At 45.8% G+C, this 17,666-nt stretch overlaps 2 protein-coding genes across 6 annotated transcripts in view; one reads left to right on the plus strand and one right to left on the minus strand.

Annotated features, from left to right (window-relative positions):
• VOPP1 (VOPP1 WW domain binding protein) overlaps window positions 1-3,215 on the plus strand; it is a 119,176-nt gene extending 115,961 nt beyond the window's left edge. Inside the window, exon 5 of the mRNA XM_014830284.3 lies at window positions 550-3,215. Coding sequence (XP_014685770.3) covers window positions 550-740 — 191 coding nt within the window. The 3' untranslated portion in view covers window positions 741-3,215. The remainder of the gene's footprint in view (window positions 1-549) is intronic.
• Window positions 3,216-5,905: 2,690 nt separating this feature from the next.
• LANCL2 (LanC like glutathione S-transferase 2) overlaps window positions 5,906-17,666 on the minus strand; it is a 111,622-nt gene continuing 99,861 nt past the window's right edge. For 2 of the 5 annotated variants that reach the window (XM_044761326.2, XM_044761328.2), the window contains exon 10: window positions 8,652-9,997. In XM_044761326.2, coding sequence (XP_044617261.1) covers window positions 9,914-9,997 — 84 coding nt within the window. In that variant the 3' untranslated portion in view covers window positions 8,652-9,913. Of the gene's footprint in view, window positions 6,660-7,953; window positions 9,998-17,666 lie in introns of those variants that run through there. The other 3 variants (XM_044761325.2, XM_044761324.2, XM_070495651.1) reach the window with 3 other exon arrangements.

The raw sequence follows: 17,666 nt of genomic DNA on the forward strand, positions 1-17,666 counted from the left end.
CTTCAGCAAACCGTGTTCTGAGAGGGCTTGTGAAGCAGCCAGTGACAGTTCTGGCTGAGAGGAAACCAGGGTCCTTTTCCCAGTTCTTCCATAGTTAGCTGTGGATTGACTTCCCTTATGGGATCGTGAGTTTTCTTGACTCTAGAGTGTGCATGGCCCTCCTGGTTGGAGATTTGTTCAGCACGCACTGCCCCAGCTTTTCACAGAGCTGCCTTGGTTATCATTCAGGCTTCGATCAGTGACATCCATGCCACTGCCCTGTACCAGGCCTGATTCTATTAAGTCCTTCCTGTCACTTAGCCACCCTCGTGATTTTGTGTGTGCTGTCAGTCGTTTGCATCCCAGGAGAGCAGAAGCTCCATGAAGCCGAGGACTTGTGTGTCACTCGTTTGTCCCTTATCCCAGGTGGCCACCGTGTCTGGGCATGTTGGCCCTTGAGTGAATGATTGGGGTGGTGCTCTCCACAGCCCCTGCAGCCTGGCCGTGCTCTGGGTATGATGGGCAGTGGGTTTTCTCTGCTGTGCTCACATGTACTGGTCTGTCTTTCAGGATCCCAGCAGCCGGGGCTGCCGTATTACAGTGACCCTGGAGGACTGGGGATGAATCCTGCCGGGAATCCCATGGCGATGGCTTTCCAGGTCCAACCCAACTCACCCCAGGGAAGCACAGCCTACCCACCACCCCCTTCCTACTGCAACACTCCCCCACCCCCTTATGAACAGGTGGTGAAGGCCAAGTAGCAGGAGTGCTGCCTGACACCTGCCTGTGCGACAGTTGCCAGGGAGACAGGGAGAGGTGCTGTCACTCCACCTTCCCTGTCCTCATCAATGTTCACTTCCAGGAATGGTCTTATGAACTACTGAGGGAAAATTCCTCTTTGATCTCTTCAAAGCAAGCACAGCTCCCTTTCAAGTTTTCTATGGAGGACCAATATTTGAAATCACCCTCTGTCTCCTCTGCTCCTTCCGTTTCTGATATAATCTGTGCTCTGGCAGAGTGTGGACAGTCTCCAAGGGTCAGCTCCTTAGAGTGGCATACCCAGATCCTTAGGAGAGAGAGACCAAGAGGAGGAGTCAGGGCAGAGCCGGTGTGTGTGGGTAAGCACAGTGAGCACATGGAGGGGGCCAGGTGCTCCTCCCAGGCAAGCTTCTTCCCACCAGATGGAAAGGCCCTGCACACAGCCAGCAGCCTGGCAGAAAGAGGCCCCATGGGGTCAGCTGTTTGAGCCTGTTGTCCTGTCAGTCTTCCTCTTCAAGCAGCTGTTAGAGAGACATTTGGTGGAGAAGAAGCCTCTTAGCCCTTTTCTATCTCCACTCACTTACTGAAGAGGAGAGAGGCTTCCCGTCTGCACAGCCAGGGTGGGAGAGCTCTATGTATGGCTTTCCCTTCAAGTGGATGAGGATCCAGAATCAGGCCAAGTTGGATGTCTCCGGCTATTGGAAAATCACTAAGGAAATTTATTTAAATGGGAAATGGCTTCCTGCCCCAAACTGGAACACTGCATTTTATGAGCTCTTGGTCAGACTTGGGGGGAAAAAAACATTTCCCCCTTTTTAGTTCATTTATGGAAGCTCGTGTAGAGTTCTGTCCTTCCAGGTCAGTCTTGAGTGTGTCTTCCCTAGATGTCAGCTGCTCCCTGGTCTTTGACCAAGACCAGAGGTCTCCACTCTCTTCCCTGAGGCAGCTCTGGTGCTGGATTTTGATGGACACTTTCAAAGCAGAAAGGCACATCTGAGAAGTCTTATCACCCCTGGGAGAGAAGTGTCGCAGCAGGGCTTCAAGCCTGCTGTTGGATAGGCCGGGACCTTGGTTTATTTGATCTCAGCAGGTGTGCGTTGCACTCTGAAGAGGAGCAGCTTGCTGAGAAAAAGACAGGAAAGCTAAATCCCAGGACTGCAGGTAAATTTCTTCAAAAAGTGCTGAATTGATTTCACTGACAACTTAATGAAAATTAGAATAAAGAAGATGTGGTTGGAAATGCACATGGTGGCTAAGAAACATATCTCCTCCCAGGATCTTACAAGGAGTCACCAGGGTTGCTGACAGTGAGCAAGGAAGTCCTGTTCCTCTGAGTAGTGAGTAGTACTGATAGTGTATTTAAACCCAGACCAAGACCTGACCAGTGACGTGTAGAGGGGTGAAGCAGCATAGCCAAGACATGTAGGTCCTGGTACGTGTGTAGTATTAGGATGGGCAGCGGGGAGGGGAGAGGTGAGGGACTGATGGGGGGCTTGTTTTTAAATGAACGAATCCTAATCAGAGCCTCTTGAGAAATTGCTACTCTTTGAACTTGAGCATCTGGACATCTCGCTGGAGTGGATACTGAGTGCTTTTCATCCCCCAGACTAGAGTCTTGGTGTGCCTGCTCTGCTGGGACACCTATATATGGAGTAGGGATGAGGAATCAGAATGGGGCTGTGGTGACCACTCAGACCTACCTTCTTCTAAGGATGGAGAATCTGGGAGCCTCCTGGGGTATTCCATGAGAAATGCTTGGAGCCAAAAGAACACTCTTGTGCACACAGATGCTGCTGCCGCTGTCTCTGAGCACCCTCATGTGACCTCCAACTCCTCTCCCTGAGTGCAGTACCTTCCCACACTCAGGTCCTTGATTTCAGATGAGACGACAAAGCACAACATTTGCTGTTTACAACCAAACATGGATCCAAAAAGTTTCTCTTCCCCCAGGTCATTTGTTTTGCATTTTTAACTTCAATTTCTCCCTTTAGTTGTTTTAATAAAGAAGCACACTAAGAGCTGCCCCTGAAAGTGGATCAGGGTGCTGCTGAATAGGCACCCAAATGTCCATTACTAAGTTTTGTTTACCTTTTTGATAGCAAATGATGTTATGAGACTGAATGATTTAGGTAGTGCTCCACAATTTCACATTCCCATGTGTGTAAGATAAATTTTGTTTTCCCTTGCACCTGGGTGAGAACCTGCTACAGTGAACACATACTGTGTGTGGAAATCTCATGTGTGATGACATTTTCCTGTCGTCTCGTCTCCTCCGTGCCGTTGGTGGATTATGCCCCCCTCTTAAAGTGAGTCCAGCTCCTGGTGTGTTGGAGTCCCATAGAGTCAGTGGTTAGGAGTGAACTTGGAGCAGATCTGTGCATGTTTTTCCTCTGCAACATGTGGCTCATTTCTCTTTTTTGTTCTCTTTCGATAGGGTCCTGTTTCCTATGTATGCAAAATAAAAATAAATTTGGGCATGTGCTTTGATTGTTTTGCTGGGGAGTGGGAAAGAGGGTAGAGATGAAGTTTCTAATAAGGAAGAGTGAGTGGGGGTCATTAGTTCAGTTGGGTTAGGGGTAGGAGTGAAGTGGCGTTCTCCCAATCTCAGGAGAACTGGAAATTAGATGCTATCAAAGAATATAAGGAACTTTTGGTTCACCAACACATTAAAAAAATTTAGCTAAGGAAGAAATTATCCAAAGCTGGTAGGAAGACAGAAGCATTAATTAGGTAAACCGACAGCTAATACTGACATTAGTTAACCTGGGGCCTGGATCTGTCTTCCATAGGTGGGTGACCCTTCACTTTAAAAGCTAGCTCTGCCTGGTCAAAAACTGTATTTCTCTCACAGAATATAGCTGCTATAGTTAGGCTGCATTTAAATGAATCACTAATTGAAATAATGTTTATAAAGAAGCATTTTATAATTTGCTGTCTTAAAACAGGACAGGAAATAAGCCAGAAGAGGTCAGTCAGTTTGCTCATGGTAAAACAGAGCTAATCTGGACACCCAACCTGGTCAGCTTTCCCCAGTAAGGTAGAAGCAGGGTCATTTACAAGTCAGAGGTCATGACTTGCGATGGCAAACTGAGTGTTCGCTTTTATCTCTCCTTCCCAAATTTCATTGAACTTCAAGAAATCTCTATCAGCTCACAAGGCAAAAAAGTATGAGAACAGGAATTTTGAGTAATTTCTGAAATAGAAGATGGCAGTTGGGACTGAATGATGGAGAAAACAGATCTGAGAAGATGGAATTTGAAAATGCAGAGAAGGCGGCTGGGGAGGTGATAGCTGTCGAACTCCATGCGAAGGCCCAGAGAGCAGGAGTGGACCGTGGGCAGATGCCAGAAAACAACTATGCCATAGATGCATGTTCCCCACCCCTGATCCCCGGCTGCAGGAATTGACCCTGAAGCCCCCTTTCTCGCAAAGGGAGTGCTCTGTGTGGGAAAGTGCTGGGAGGTGGGCCGTTGGCATCATTATTTAATTTTAAAAAGTGGGTTAGACATTTTCTAATCAGTCAGAACGTTTATAGTCTGGGCTCTCATAGCTTTCCTGTAGCCCCTGGGTCGTAATCCAAGGTCATAGGGAGATCCTGTGCAAAATGGAAACTCAAGGACTTGAGAGAAATGACCCAGTGACCAGCACCACAAATCCCTCCCTTGGAAGTTTTCTCTGGCATTAGAGGAAAACAGCTCAGCCAAGTGTTCTCCTGACTTAGATTACGCCAGCCTTTCAACCCAGTCGCCCAGGCACCTCTCAGCTAAAATGATCGTTAATAGTTTGAATTCTTAATTTCTAACATTCTTTTAATGCCAAAGATGAGAGTACCAAGTAGATGTGAGGGCAATCCTTGCAGGCATAACTATCCCTTGTGGTGTCTTGGAAAGACCGTTGGCTCTGAAGATGGACAGCCTTGCTCCAGTCCTGAGTCTGCTGTTGGTTAGGGCAAGTGAGTTAAGTCTCAATGACCCAGATGATCTCAAGTCTCAGTTTCCTCAACTATAAAATGGGAACTATACTACCTGCTGATTATAATAGGCTTGTATCAGGCACATTTGGATACTCAACAAGTGTTAATAATACTCTGCTCTCCCTCATTCCACATTTCTCTGAGCAAGAGAAACTTAAGCACAGTGGCAAGAGGAAGTGAATTCCCACCCAATCCTTTGCCCATCTGTCAGGATACAAGATCCATGGTGTAAGGGGAGAGAATCTCCTTTGAATACATCCTCCATGTATTCTTCATCTTTCAGACCGTGATCGTGTAAAGAAAGAAGCTGAGGGGTGTCCCATACACTCCACCACCCTTACCATGCTCCTTAACTTCAGATACTGGGGTGTGTTGCTCAGTCGCAAGTCTTGAGCCAATTGGAGCTGGGAAGGAGAAACCTTGGGCAACCATCTTTCCTCCACCATTTATATAGGATGAGATCTGTGAGCACCCCAGAGCAAGCCATGAATTGTAAACAGTATTTGTTATGTTCATATCACTTTGGGTGTTTCGTTTGCTGTCCCACCTCCCCCTGCAATTTTTTATTATAATGCTCCTGTCTCAGATTGGCTGTTCTGCGGTGTCCAGAAAGGCTCCTGCTCCACTCCTGGGCACAAAACCCTCCTAAAAATGGTGTAGTGGGTTCAGGGATTATTATCAACACAACACCCCCCCTCCCTCTGCTGCCCAAGAAGGTGAAGGGGATTAGAGTTGGGTCCTGTTGCATTTCCCCTTCTGGCATGAGCCATGAAGATCAGGCTTCACTTCTACGAAGGACGACTTGTGTTCACATGCGGGTCCCAGGAGTATGATGGAGGAGGAGGAGAGTCATTCCATCTCTTTTAAACAGTCACAGGAATGGATGCTGGAGAGGACTGCTTTGTCTTCCTCTCATGACTCTGGAAATCACCATCAGTCCTGAGGTCCTCAAGTCCCTGAGTCATTTGCCACAGACCCGGTACTCATTGTACAGGCACAGGAAATTGATAAGAAGCATGTAGTTTTGAAAAGTGTCTGGTCACAGCCCTTACAAACAATAATAATCCCTCATGTTTTTGTAGAAGGAAGGAATTTTTCATCTTGCTTTAAACTTTACAAGGAGGAATGCTTTTAGATGTATGTTCTAGGCTACTGCTGTCCCTTAAAAATATAATGTAATATTAAATTTTCATTACCTACATTAAAAAGTGAAATTTAATAATATCTCAAGATGTCAAAATATTATCATTTCAACATGTAACAATATAAAACATTAAGGGATGTTACATTCTTTTTTTCCATAGTGTCTTCAAAATCCAGTATGAATTTTATGCTCACTAGCACAGTCTCCACTTGGAGCAGCCGCATCTCAAGTCTGCAATAACTCCTAGGGCTAGTGGCTACTTCATTGGCCAGTGTGGGGCAAGAGTGCATAAGAAAATGCTCAGCTCTTATATTTTGGCTGGTTACTTATAAGAAGATCCAGTGAGGTTAAAATCAGGTTAATTATAAAAGGTTGAAGGTAAAATTCAAGCTCCTGTGACATAGTTTACAACTTTTAGTGAACGAACCCAATTCTCTAAACCTCTGATATTGCAGGTTTCGATAACAAAGCTCAGAGTCTTAAGGTTACAAATCAACAGTCTTGGGAGGTAAAAGGGTACTTGCTTCCTGGCACTCCTTAGGCTGGGTGTGAGGGTTGCTGCCTTCCATTGTAGGTCAGCATTTCATTTCAATCTCCAGAGATGCTGGATGGTCAGTCCTGAAATGGCATCCAGGTGCTGTTAAGGAACACCCAAGGGAAGAGACAGCAGGTCTAGTGGGATCTCAGGAGGGCTCCCAAGATCACGTTCTCCCAGCCTGGTGGATGATGACACGACCAGCCCTGAAGTCTCCGTCTGTCAGTTCTGTAGCTCTCACCAACTTCTCCAAGGAAACTCACTTATCCCTGCAAGGAGGAAGTTGCTATCAGCAACTGAAGGGAGGACAAGGCAATAGTTTCACCTCTTCATGCCTGTCATTGTCAGGAAGAACTTTACAGTGTGATTTAGTGTGGGTGCACAAAGAGATTGATTGCAGAAATCCTGTCCTCAGAATCCTCATCCCCCCTAAACTGCTGACCACTCGAGTGCCCTTGAACAAGCTTTCCACTCAAATGTAAAGGAGTTGTACTCCAAGGCGATTAGGCCCTCTTCCACCTCACAGCTATGACTGGGCCTAGAGGGGAGTTACAGAAGGTGAAGGGGGCTGTAGGAGGGTGAGGGGATCTACTGAGAGCAGTCTGGTGGGTGGTGAGGGCTCCCGTCTCCTCGGGAGGCCGGCCGGCGGTCTCTCCCTCTGCTTGTTCCTGTGCCAGGAGGGCGGGGGCCGAAGCCTGGAGGAACACTGCCCAAGTGCCGCCCTGCGCGGCTCTTCCCGCCCTTTCTCCGCTCCCCTGGGGAGACGCAAAGCCAGGGACCCTCCTTCCAGGCAGTCGTCCCCCTCTCACAGAGACCTGGAGGCGGAGCGGAACGGTCTGTCAGGCCCTGAAGCTGTCGTTCGTTTCTGGGGAGGGCACGTCCACCTCACAGCCCCCCAGCTCGCTCTCTGTCCCCTCTCCACAGGCGGGCGGCCGCTGTCCCAGCCCCAGAGCCTCGGAGGAAGCTCCGGGTGCTCCGCCCTTGGAGATCAGCCCCCTCTGCCCACCTCTGCCCCCGCACTCGCCATCCTCTCCTCCTCCGAAGGGCTGGTCTCGTGACCCTCCGGTCTGGGTGAAGGCATCCGGCTTCGCACTCGTGTTAGGAGACGGGACATGGGCACAGGGGCGACGGCGGACACGGATGGACAGACGCTCCTGACGTGGCGCACGCCCACCGTCCAGGAGACACGAGACCCCGCAGCGCGGGCGGCGGGGCCAGTCTCTGGGTGGCCGGCAGCGTCACCCCACGCCGGGGTTATAGGACTGCTGATGTCTTCGTTTCCTCATCTAGAAAGGGGGGCTTCCGACGCACGCAGGGGTCTGATGAGAGTTAAAGGGACCACGCCGGCGCCGAGCCCCGCGTGAACCCGGGAGAGGGCCCCGAGGGCGCGGCTCTGTGGCCAGAGCGTAGCGCGAGCGCGGGCGGGAGGCGGGGGCACCGGCGGCGGGCTCAGGGCAGCCCCGGGTCCTGACTGCGCGGGGGCGGCCCCAAGGCAGCTGCGGGAGGGGGACCTTGTTTAGCATATCTTGACTGGGGGCCCTGCTAATATTCTTTACTCGGAAGAAAACCAAACCTATGCCTTTATTTTTTTATCTAATTACGAAAATGATACGTGCTCATCGCAGACAATGTAGACTGCACAGGAAAGCACAAAGAAAAGGAAAAGGGCCTGCGACCAGGTATCCCAAGGTAACAGTTGGGTGTGCTTCCGTGTTGTCCAGCTCTCTTGCTCTGACGACACGTGCCCGGGATCAAAATAGGAATCTTTTGTAGCCCGTTTTTCTCCATTTTTTTCCTGGCATTTAAACATTCTCTCGCCTCTTCCCTCTAATGAGTACATAGTACCCCACCACATGGCTGCTCCACAGTTGATTCAACCCACCCTCTCTGACCGAACTTTTAGGCTTTTCATTTTTAAATAAAATATTTTACATATTCAAAAGAATGAGTTGTATCTCATGCATAAGAAGTTCTAGCAGATGCCAGCTACAGTCTGCTCCCCTCCTGCTGGGCCCACCGCTCCCAGCACCACCGCCCGAGATGGGCCGGGTGGGCCGTGCTGGCAGAGGGATGAGGCACCAGGTGACTAGGGCCTGGCCCCACCACTCTGCTGGCCTAGAGGCTCCCGCTCCCCTTCCCTTTCCTGGAGCCTGGATGCAGAGGACCTGGTGGAGGATTCCCAGGCTGTGGAACATGCCAGAGCCTGGGTCCCTGGATGGCTGTGGAGCCAAAATCTCCTACAAACTCCCAGGACGGTGGCTCCCAAGAAAAATCAATCTTTATTGCAATGCCTCACAGTTTGTTAGCAGAACTGTGGATGATGCGGACAAAATATAATAATAACATGAACACATGTACTCCCCTCCCACTTAGGAAGCAGAACTGAGGCCCTTGTGAGTCTCTGACCCTTTCCATCCCTACTATCATCCTACATTTTGTTTACAATCCCCTCGCTTTATAATTTTACCACATGTTTTTGTTTCATTTTTAACTTCATGTTAATATACTTCTCCAACTTGCTTTTTTGCACAAGTTGTTGCTAATTTTTCTCTATTATGAATAATGTGCTAAGCATGCTTGTTATTAATCCCCATTTATTTCCTCAGAATAAAATCTTAGATTTAAATTGCTAGGTCAAAGCTTCTGTACATTTATTAGATTTTGACACATATTACCTTCAGAAAGATTATACTGATTTATTCCACCAGCCTTTGCCAACACTATATATATTAGTCCACATAATTTGAAGGGGGAACAAGATGCCTCATTTTTTGTTCGAGTTTGCATGATTTTATTACATGAACCCCTCACCAACTGTAGGAAACACCTTGAAGGGTGTGTGGTTGGCAAGACCATGGATGGCAAGAAAAGAAAAGGTTATGGAGAAAATATGAAATACTGTGTTAAATATATAGTTATGAAATATATGTGAAATATAGCACTGAATATATATGGCATTAAATATATAGATACAGAAAATATAGCATTAAATATATATTAAGAGTGGAGTAAGTACAAGTTTTCTAAGGTAGCCATTCACCCAAACACCTGTGGATACCAGCAGCAACTCTTCTCCTGAATGGCCTTCTTCAGTTCACTGAAAGGGGCAGCCTCTCCTCTGTTTTTTGAGGACACACAGATCCTACCTCTTCTTAAATTGTCTGAACCAGCCCCAGGCTCAGGCAACATCAGAATCCTCATCACAGTTCTTCAGTGAACATGTCTTACCCATCATGAGCTTTGGAGTCAAAGCATCTGTCACTTACTAACTTTGGGTGAGGTATTTTGCCACTCTAAGCACCAGCTTCCTCATCTGAACCACGGGGACAGGAACACCTCCATTGTTGCTTGGTTTCATCCAATCTCCATTCCTTTGCCTCTCTCTTCTATAGAAGCTGGACGAGCTGCACATCAAAGTCATTTTTCCCAGTCTCTGCAATAAAGCTGGTCCTATGATATAGTTGTAGCCAGTGAAAGAAGTCTACTCTGGGGTCTCTGGGAAAGATTTCACTTTTCTCACAAATCAAACTGGAGTTGCTGGCACTGCCACATGACAATTCATCCTGCTTTGATCATTGATGTGATCCCTGGAGCTGCAGCAGGTATCCTGTGACCAAGATGGAAAGGCCAAGATAATCACAGAAATACCAGCTTTCACATTGTTGAACTGCTAAACCAATGAAGCAATTCTAGGTTTCTTATTACCTGAAAAAATCAATTCCTGTTAATCATAGTTTCTGTTAGTAACCTACTTCTTGGGGTGGTTGTGAGGATTAAAGACTAAATATAGTGCCTAACACTGTTAAGCACTCAATAAAAGGTATTTTACAATTATTATTAATAGTGTTAGCAGTACCAACTGATCTCAGTTGCCACAAGGTATTTTCAACTCTAATATGAGTCTGGCCAGGAGTAACAAGATGTTTAATTTTTTTTTTTAATTTTTTGAGGAAGATTAGCCCTGAGCTAACATCTGCTGCCAATCCTCCTCTTTTTGCTGAGGAAGACTGGCCCTTAGCTAACATCCATGACCATCTTCCTCTACCTACCTACCTGCCTACCACAGCATGGCTTGTCAAACAGTGCCATGTCCACACCTGGGATCCGAACTGGCAAACCCTGGGCCTGCTAAAGCAGAACGTACGAACTTAACAGCCATGCCACCAGGCCGGCCCCAAGAAGATGTTTATTGAAGGTCATTCTCTGCTTCCAACTACTGTCAGTGACCTTGGGCAAGTCTTGAACATCTGTGGGCCTCGGTTTCCTCAGCTGTTTATAAAACAGTGTCAAAGTTCCCTTTCAGCTCTAAAATTCACTGATTCTATTTTCTCTTCCCTAGAAATCTTTTCTATCACAGAATGTAGGATCCAGGTCGACAGGACTGGAGTGGGGGCTCAGGAGACAGTGATTTTTCTAGTTACATGTGCACAGTTTACAAGTCCCTCAGGGCACCCTGGAATTCCCAGCCAAGCCTCCTTGTGTGATGCAATATGAAGTACCAAATATCACCTAAGAAGTAGTCATGCCAAAAATGTTTAACCTGGATATAATTAAGCATCTAGAGCAGTTTAATCAGTATAATTTCCTGTGATGATGGAAATGTTCTATATTTGCACACTGTCCAGTACAGTAGCCACTAGCTACATGTGGCTATTTGGCACTTGAATTGAGGCCAATAAGATGGAGGATTTCTAAATTTAAGTTAATCTTCATTAAACTAATTTAAATTCAAATATTCATATGTGGCTCATGGTTACCATATTGGACAATGTAGCTCTAGCGTCTAGACCTAACTTCCAAGTTACAGGAAATGGAGATGGTAGGACAAGTTAAATGACACCATGGGGAAAGAATCAGACAAATCCATTGGGGGAGTTTGTAAGACAACAGTCCTAGAGTCCTCAGATAATCACCATCATTAAAAACAAAACAAAAAACAGGTGGTGGGGGGATTGTCCTAGGTTAGAAGAGATGAACAAAACATAAACCATGAAACTAGGTTGGATCCTGCCTAAAAAAAGAACAATACAGACTTAAAAGACATTTTTGGGTTAATTGGGGAACACTGAATATGCTTTGGATACAACATAATATTATGAAATCATTATTAGTTTTCTCAGTGTGGTATTGGTATTGTGATGATGTGGCAGGTTATTATTTTTAGAAGATGCATAATGAAGTATTATGGGTAAAGGGTCATAATGTCTACAACTTACTTTTAAATGATGCAGCAGATGTGTGTGTGTGTGTGAAGAGAGAAAGAGAGGGAGAAACCCAAAGCAGATACAGAAAAATGTTTTTTTAAATGGCCTGTCATGCATGATACCTCTTTCAAGAGAAAAAGCAGAAACTGTACCTAATGAACTGGGTAGCTTACAAGGAGATTTCCAAGCAAAGTATTAAAGATGTCTGGCTTCTTGCTCTTTAGAGTAAAATGTGTGAGATGAGAGAAGAGCTAAGGAGAGGACTAGTCAACATAAAGTGATCAGAGCTTGTTGGTTTTGAAAATTCTCAGACCCTCCAGACGGCAAATGATGCTAAAATTAAGAAATGGCTTCCAGGCAAAGATAAAACCTAGGGTACTGTCAGGAAAATATGGTATAAAGACGAAGGCAAGAGTGTAGCTGTACAATCCATTGTTAAAGAGTTGTGTTAAAAGAAACTTCTGGGGTCATACCTCAGACAACTGTTCAGATAAACAAAAGAGCTCCTGAGAAGCTGAAAGACGCTGTGCCTCAGCAGCATACTGGAAGCTGATGTTGTAATGGGACGAGCATTTAGGGGCCCTGGGGAGGGGGCAAGTGTACTTTTCAAGTGGAGGAATCACGGGAATCATATAAACCAGCCTCCAAAATGGGCCTCAATGTTCTTCACCTCTTGATATTTGTGCTCTTGTCTAGTCCCTTCCATAACAAATACAATACTGTAAAAGTGATGGTGTGTGACTTCTGACGTCTGCCCATGAAAGAATAGCCTTGGGCTCTCTTCAGTTCTTGCTGTGGGGAATCCAGTTGTCATGTCATTTGGACTCTTAAGCAGCAATCTATGAAGCGGCCCACATGGACAGAGCACTGGGCTGGGTAGTGACCCCCCCAAATCATGTCCTTTCCAGACCCATAGGATGTGACTTTATTTAGAAATAAGGTAATTACAGATGTAATTAACTAAGATGAGGTCATTCTGGAGTAGGGTAGGCCCATAATCCAATATGACTGGTGTCCTTGTAAGAAGAAGAAAAGGGGCTCAGACACACACATAAGGGAGAACAGACGTGAAGACAGAGGCAGAGATTGGTAGAGTGCCAAGGATGATTGGCAACACCAGAAGCTAAGAGAAAGGCATGGAGCAGACCCTCCCCTAGAGCCTTCAGAGAGAGCATGGCCTTGCAGACACCTTGATTTCAGACTTCTAGCCTCTGGAACTGTGAGAGAACAAATGTGTTGTCTCAAGCCACGCAGATTGTGGAACTTTGTATGGCAACCCTAGGAAATTAATAGAGATAGGAAATGAGACCTCCTGCCAACAGGAGCACCAAATTGTCAGCCAAGTGGGTGTGTTGTCTTGGAAGTATTCCTCCAGCTCCAGGTGACATCTTGACTACAACCCCATGAGAAACCCTGAGCCAGAATTGCCCAGCCAAGTTGCTCTTGAATTTCTGTCCCACAGAAACAGAAATGTTTATTCTTATTTTAACCCACTAAATTTTGGGGGTAATTTGTTACACAGCAATAGATCACTAATACTGCAAGGAACTTGGAGGAAGTCCATACCTTTGAATGAATTAATAAATTCATTTATTTATTTTATAAATAATAGTGTGGCCTAGAGTTTTGAATGATAATTTGGATGCTTGTCCTGAGTAATCAATTTAAATTAGAGATTATCAGACTGAAATAATGTCTGGTTTGGGAAAGCATCATGGCCTTAGGGTGGTTGTACTTCCATTCCACAGGACACTGAATCTGGAGCACTTTACACCTCTGAGCTTTCCCCTGAACACACTGCTTTTCTTCCAAGAGACACAGCTCTCCTTCTCTGCCCTATCTCATCCCTTCTTGCCTAATCACTACTCCTGTGTGTCAGAGTCTTGGTTTCCCACCATCCTTTCCAGACCATTGTATCCCCATGGTCCCAATCTCAATTGGATCCAAATTAGAGGAAATTTCAAAAACTACATAAGAACACAGATTAGAATAATGAACTCTTATGTAGCCAACACTAAACATCAACAATTATAAGTTCATAGTCAATCTTGTTTCATCTATCTATATTCCTTCTGGCCCTTCCCTGAATTAGAAGCAAATCTCAGACATTTCATCCAGAAGTATTTCAGCATGTTGCATTATCACATTTAATTAAAAGCAACAATAATTTTTAAATATCTTTAAAGATCCAGTCAGTATTTACATTTCTCCTGTCTTGCAGTTTTTAAAAAACAATTTCTTTGTATCAGGATCCAAATAAGGTCATATTATGAAGTTTATCTCTTTGAATCTATAGGTTTGCCCTCCATTGCTTTTTTATCACTTTGTTTTCTTATTTTTTATTTTTATTTTTTCTGAAAGAAATTAGGTCATTTGTCTTACAGATATACCCACAGTCTGGAATTTGTTGATTTCATCTCCATGGTATTTGTATGTCTTGTAAACTGGTAGACAGATATAAAAGATTGATCAGATACAGGTTGTTTTTCTGTTTTGTTTTGAAAGTCTATTCAGGGATGCTGGTGTGTATTTCCATCAGAAGGTACCCAATGTTTACTGTCTCCAGATAGCCATGGATGATCACTGCCTAGACTCACTAATTAATTAGGGGGAAAGGCAGTCACATTTACATTCTATTGTTCCTTCGAATGTATCCTAGGTTGAAACACTGAGAAACATGCTTGTCCGAACAGGGTATAAAACAAGAATATAAAGCTCACATGAGTGATTTAATGCTTAGATTTTGAGCACATCTTTTGGCTGCTGCTTTGCTGTCTCTGTCCACTAAGCCTTAGATGTGCTATCACACTCTGCCTATTCGAATGGCTTATCTTCCTCCATTACCGTCGCTATTCAGCAAGAGTGGAAATTAGTTCCATTTTTATTCTTGACCTTGAAATGTCTGATGCTACTTCCATAAATATGGATCTGGTTGAAAACTGCCCTGGAACTCAGTAGCTGTATGACCTTGAACTGCCTCATAGGTAGTAAAATGTGGCTAAGCAGCTCCGCACAGGCTATTGGAAGGACTGAATGGGATAACTGAATGCGATGATGCTGTCAAATGCTTCACACAGTGCCCAGCTCAATAAATGATCTATATTATTACTATACATTACAAAACGAAATGCACTGAAGCAATTAAACCTGTTAAAATTATGAGAAACAAGAATAAAGAACATGAAGAAGCCCTGTTGCTATATCCCTTGAGTAGGCCATTGGGAACATTACCAATGACTCAATATGTGCTAATTTTAAATTAAATGCCACATCTAAGAAGAGCTGACCGTATGTTGGGTGTGTGTTCGCTTAAGCTGCAGCATCTAAGTCGGAGGAGCAAGCAGCTCCCTGAAGGAAGGGCTTCCTCTGATTCCTGGAACAGGGAAGCAGTGCTGAACTGCAAAAAAGAACCCATAAAAGCTGGTTTACCTGGGGGGTTGGGGCTGACCCACTGCTGCCTGAGCAAGCACCAGCTACAGAAGCAACCAGTTCCATTATTACAAACTTTTTTCTGTAGAAATCATCTGATGTCAGTTACTTAATCCCTAGTTTAACAGCAAAGGTGACATTTATTTTGTGAACATTTGTACTGTTAGGTACTTTGCTTGGATTATTTTATTTAATCCTCCCAGCAGCCCTAAAGGGCAGTACTGAGGATGGCAAAGCCCAGATTGGAACCGGAGTGTGTGATGTCAGAGCCCATGCTTGTCAGTCTCCAGAAACACAGACGAGTTACTGAGAACACTACAGCTTCTTCTACCCAAGGCCTTCTCTCTGGATGTGGAACGCAGGTATATCAGGCATCAGCTCATGCCTGTAACAAGGCCTCATTCTCTTCAAGCTGGGGGAGGCTGGGTGAGGAAGGGAGGGTGGCTTTATCGTGCAGCTGGACTGCAGGCCATTGCAGCCCCTTCACTCTCTCCTCCCTCCTCCCCAAGCCACCTCACTTCTGCTCTTGTTGACTTCCAAGGTCTGTTCTTCCAGAAACAGCTATTTCTGATGGTAAAGCAATTGAGAAATTATGGTGTTTTGTAAACACAGAATAAGTGTTATGAAGAATAATCATTTATGAATTTTTCCATTTAACAAAAATAAACAGGCTTTCCATATTGGAAAACATCACAAAATCAAGATGTTAGCAAGATAATTCAATGTTAGAAAGTTTCGAAAACCAGAGAAGTCTAGGGGTGTTCACAGTGACAAACAGCACCCACTCCTCACTCAGCCCTGTTCAGCACACAACAGTGATGCTCATAACCGAGTAGAGGGGTGCTTCAATTCGGCTCCTATGGGATGATTTCGACATCTGGGAAGTACTTGGTACAGCTTAGTGAGAAGTATAGGAAAATTGCAGAGGTGAAAAATCCTCGTGGGCTCAAAAATAACCGGCTGTTCCTGGCCTTTCAAACCCAGCCAGGAGCCCAGGCTGAGGGCAACTGGACTCCCCCCAAGGTCTGCTGGAATGCAGCCGTGCCGCTAGGTGTATGCCTACAAAAAGCATGGAATCCAGAGAGGAGGAAGCAATCACACATTTTGAGGAAGCCAAAACGCAGATGAAAGGTGACCAGTGACTGAGCAGAGGGAGTTGGGTAGGAGGAAGATGGAGGAAGGGAGCACTGAGCCCACAGTACAGAGAGCAAAAGCCAGCCTGGCAGTGACCTAGCCCCCACCCCAGCCCCACCTGTGAGTTGGGCTGTGAGTTGGGCAGCACCTAGGGCTTCCGGGTGGCAGTGAGGAGGCTAGGTCCACCTCGGATTAGACACCAGTTGGTTCTCCAGATGCCTCCCCCACCTACCCAGGAGCATCGCAGCACCCTTCCCCTAGAGTTCTGGTCCTGGGCCCAGAGGACACTAGATCTAGCTGGAGGTCAGAGTGCCATCTAGTGAAGGTGCCTACCCAGCTCACTTCCCTCACTCCCTCCTGCCACCTGCAGGCAGGACACTGGAGGTTGGCTCTATAGGGACTGACGGGCCCTAGAAACTGACCCTGGTGGTTCCCTAACTGAAAGATCCAGCCAGACCTTACCACGTGGACCAGAATTTCCAATCAGCTTCAGTCCCCCTGACAATTCTGTGCAGCCTTCTGCAGCACATAACTGGTGGACCCTCTAATATAAAGATAAAATATAAAGCCAACCAACAGGAAAAAGCAACTCAGATAAACTAAACTAACAAGCAAGCTGAACACGGCTGAAAAAAACACTCAACCCACTAAGTGGTTTCACCTATGTTCCTGACCATGTGGCCCTTGATGCTGTAATGCCAACTTCCAGGCACCCTGCATCCAGACCAGCCATTCTGGAGTGACCAGAGGAACCAGGAGAACCAAGAGTATGTTTTCCTCAAGTGTGGGGTTCCCAGACAGCAGCATCAGGATCACCCTGGGACTTGTTAGAAAACAAATTCTCTGGCCCCACCCCAGACCTACTGCATCAGACACGAGCCCAGCAATGTGTGTTTCAACAAATCCTCCAAGTGACTTCTGAGCATGTTGAAGCTGGAGAACCACTCGTTCATTCTCCCATTCTCCTGTGCAACAGTCATACTTTCTCCTCTCTTCAAAACCAAAATCCAAAATCTTTACTCAGTAGATGCTGCTTCGCTTCCTACTGCACTGAAAAAATTAAAGAAATCACAAGAGAACTTCCAAACTACCCACGCACCAGCATCTGGGCCCATCTGCTAACCAAAGTTGAATATCCAAGCCCCTCTCAGTGGCTGATCCTCCGCTCAGGTGCTAACTCCCATATCCTCCGCCTACTTAAAGACATCACTTGCACTTCTCCCTTTCTGTTCTACATCATTTTTTTAACTACTTATTGGATCACATCCATCAACTTACAAAAACATGCTGTTATTTTTCTGAACTTAAAACTTTATTCTTGGGCCAGTCCCATGGCCGAATGGTTAAGTTTGTGTGCTCCGCTTTGGTGGCCTAGGATTTCACCAGTTCAGATCCTGGGCGTGGACATGGCACCGCTCATCAGGCCATGCTGAGGCAGCATCCCACATAGCACAACCAGAACGACCTACAACTAGAATATACAACTATGTACTGGGGGGCTTCGGGGAG

This window comes from Equus asinus, chromosome 1 (genome assembly GCF_041296235.1).
Source record: "Equus asinus isolate D_3611 breed Donkey chromosome 1, EquAss-T2T_v2, whole genome shotgun sequence".
Taxonomy (NCBI): Eukaryota; Metazoa; Chordata; class Mammalia; order Perissodactyla; family Equidae; genus Equus; species Equus asinus.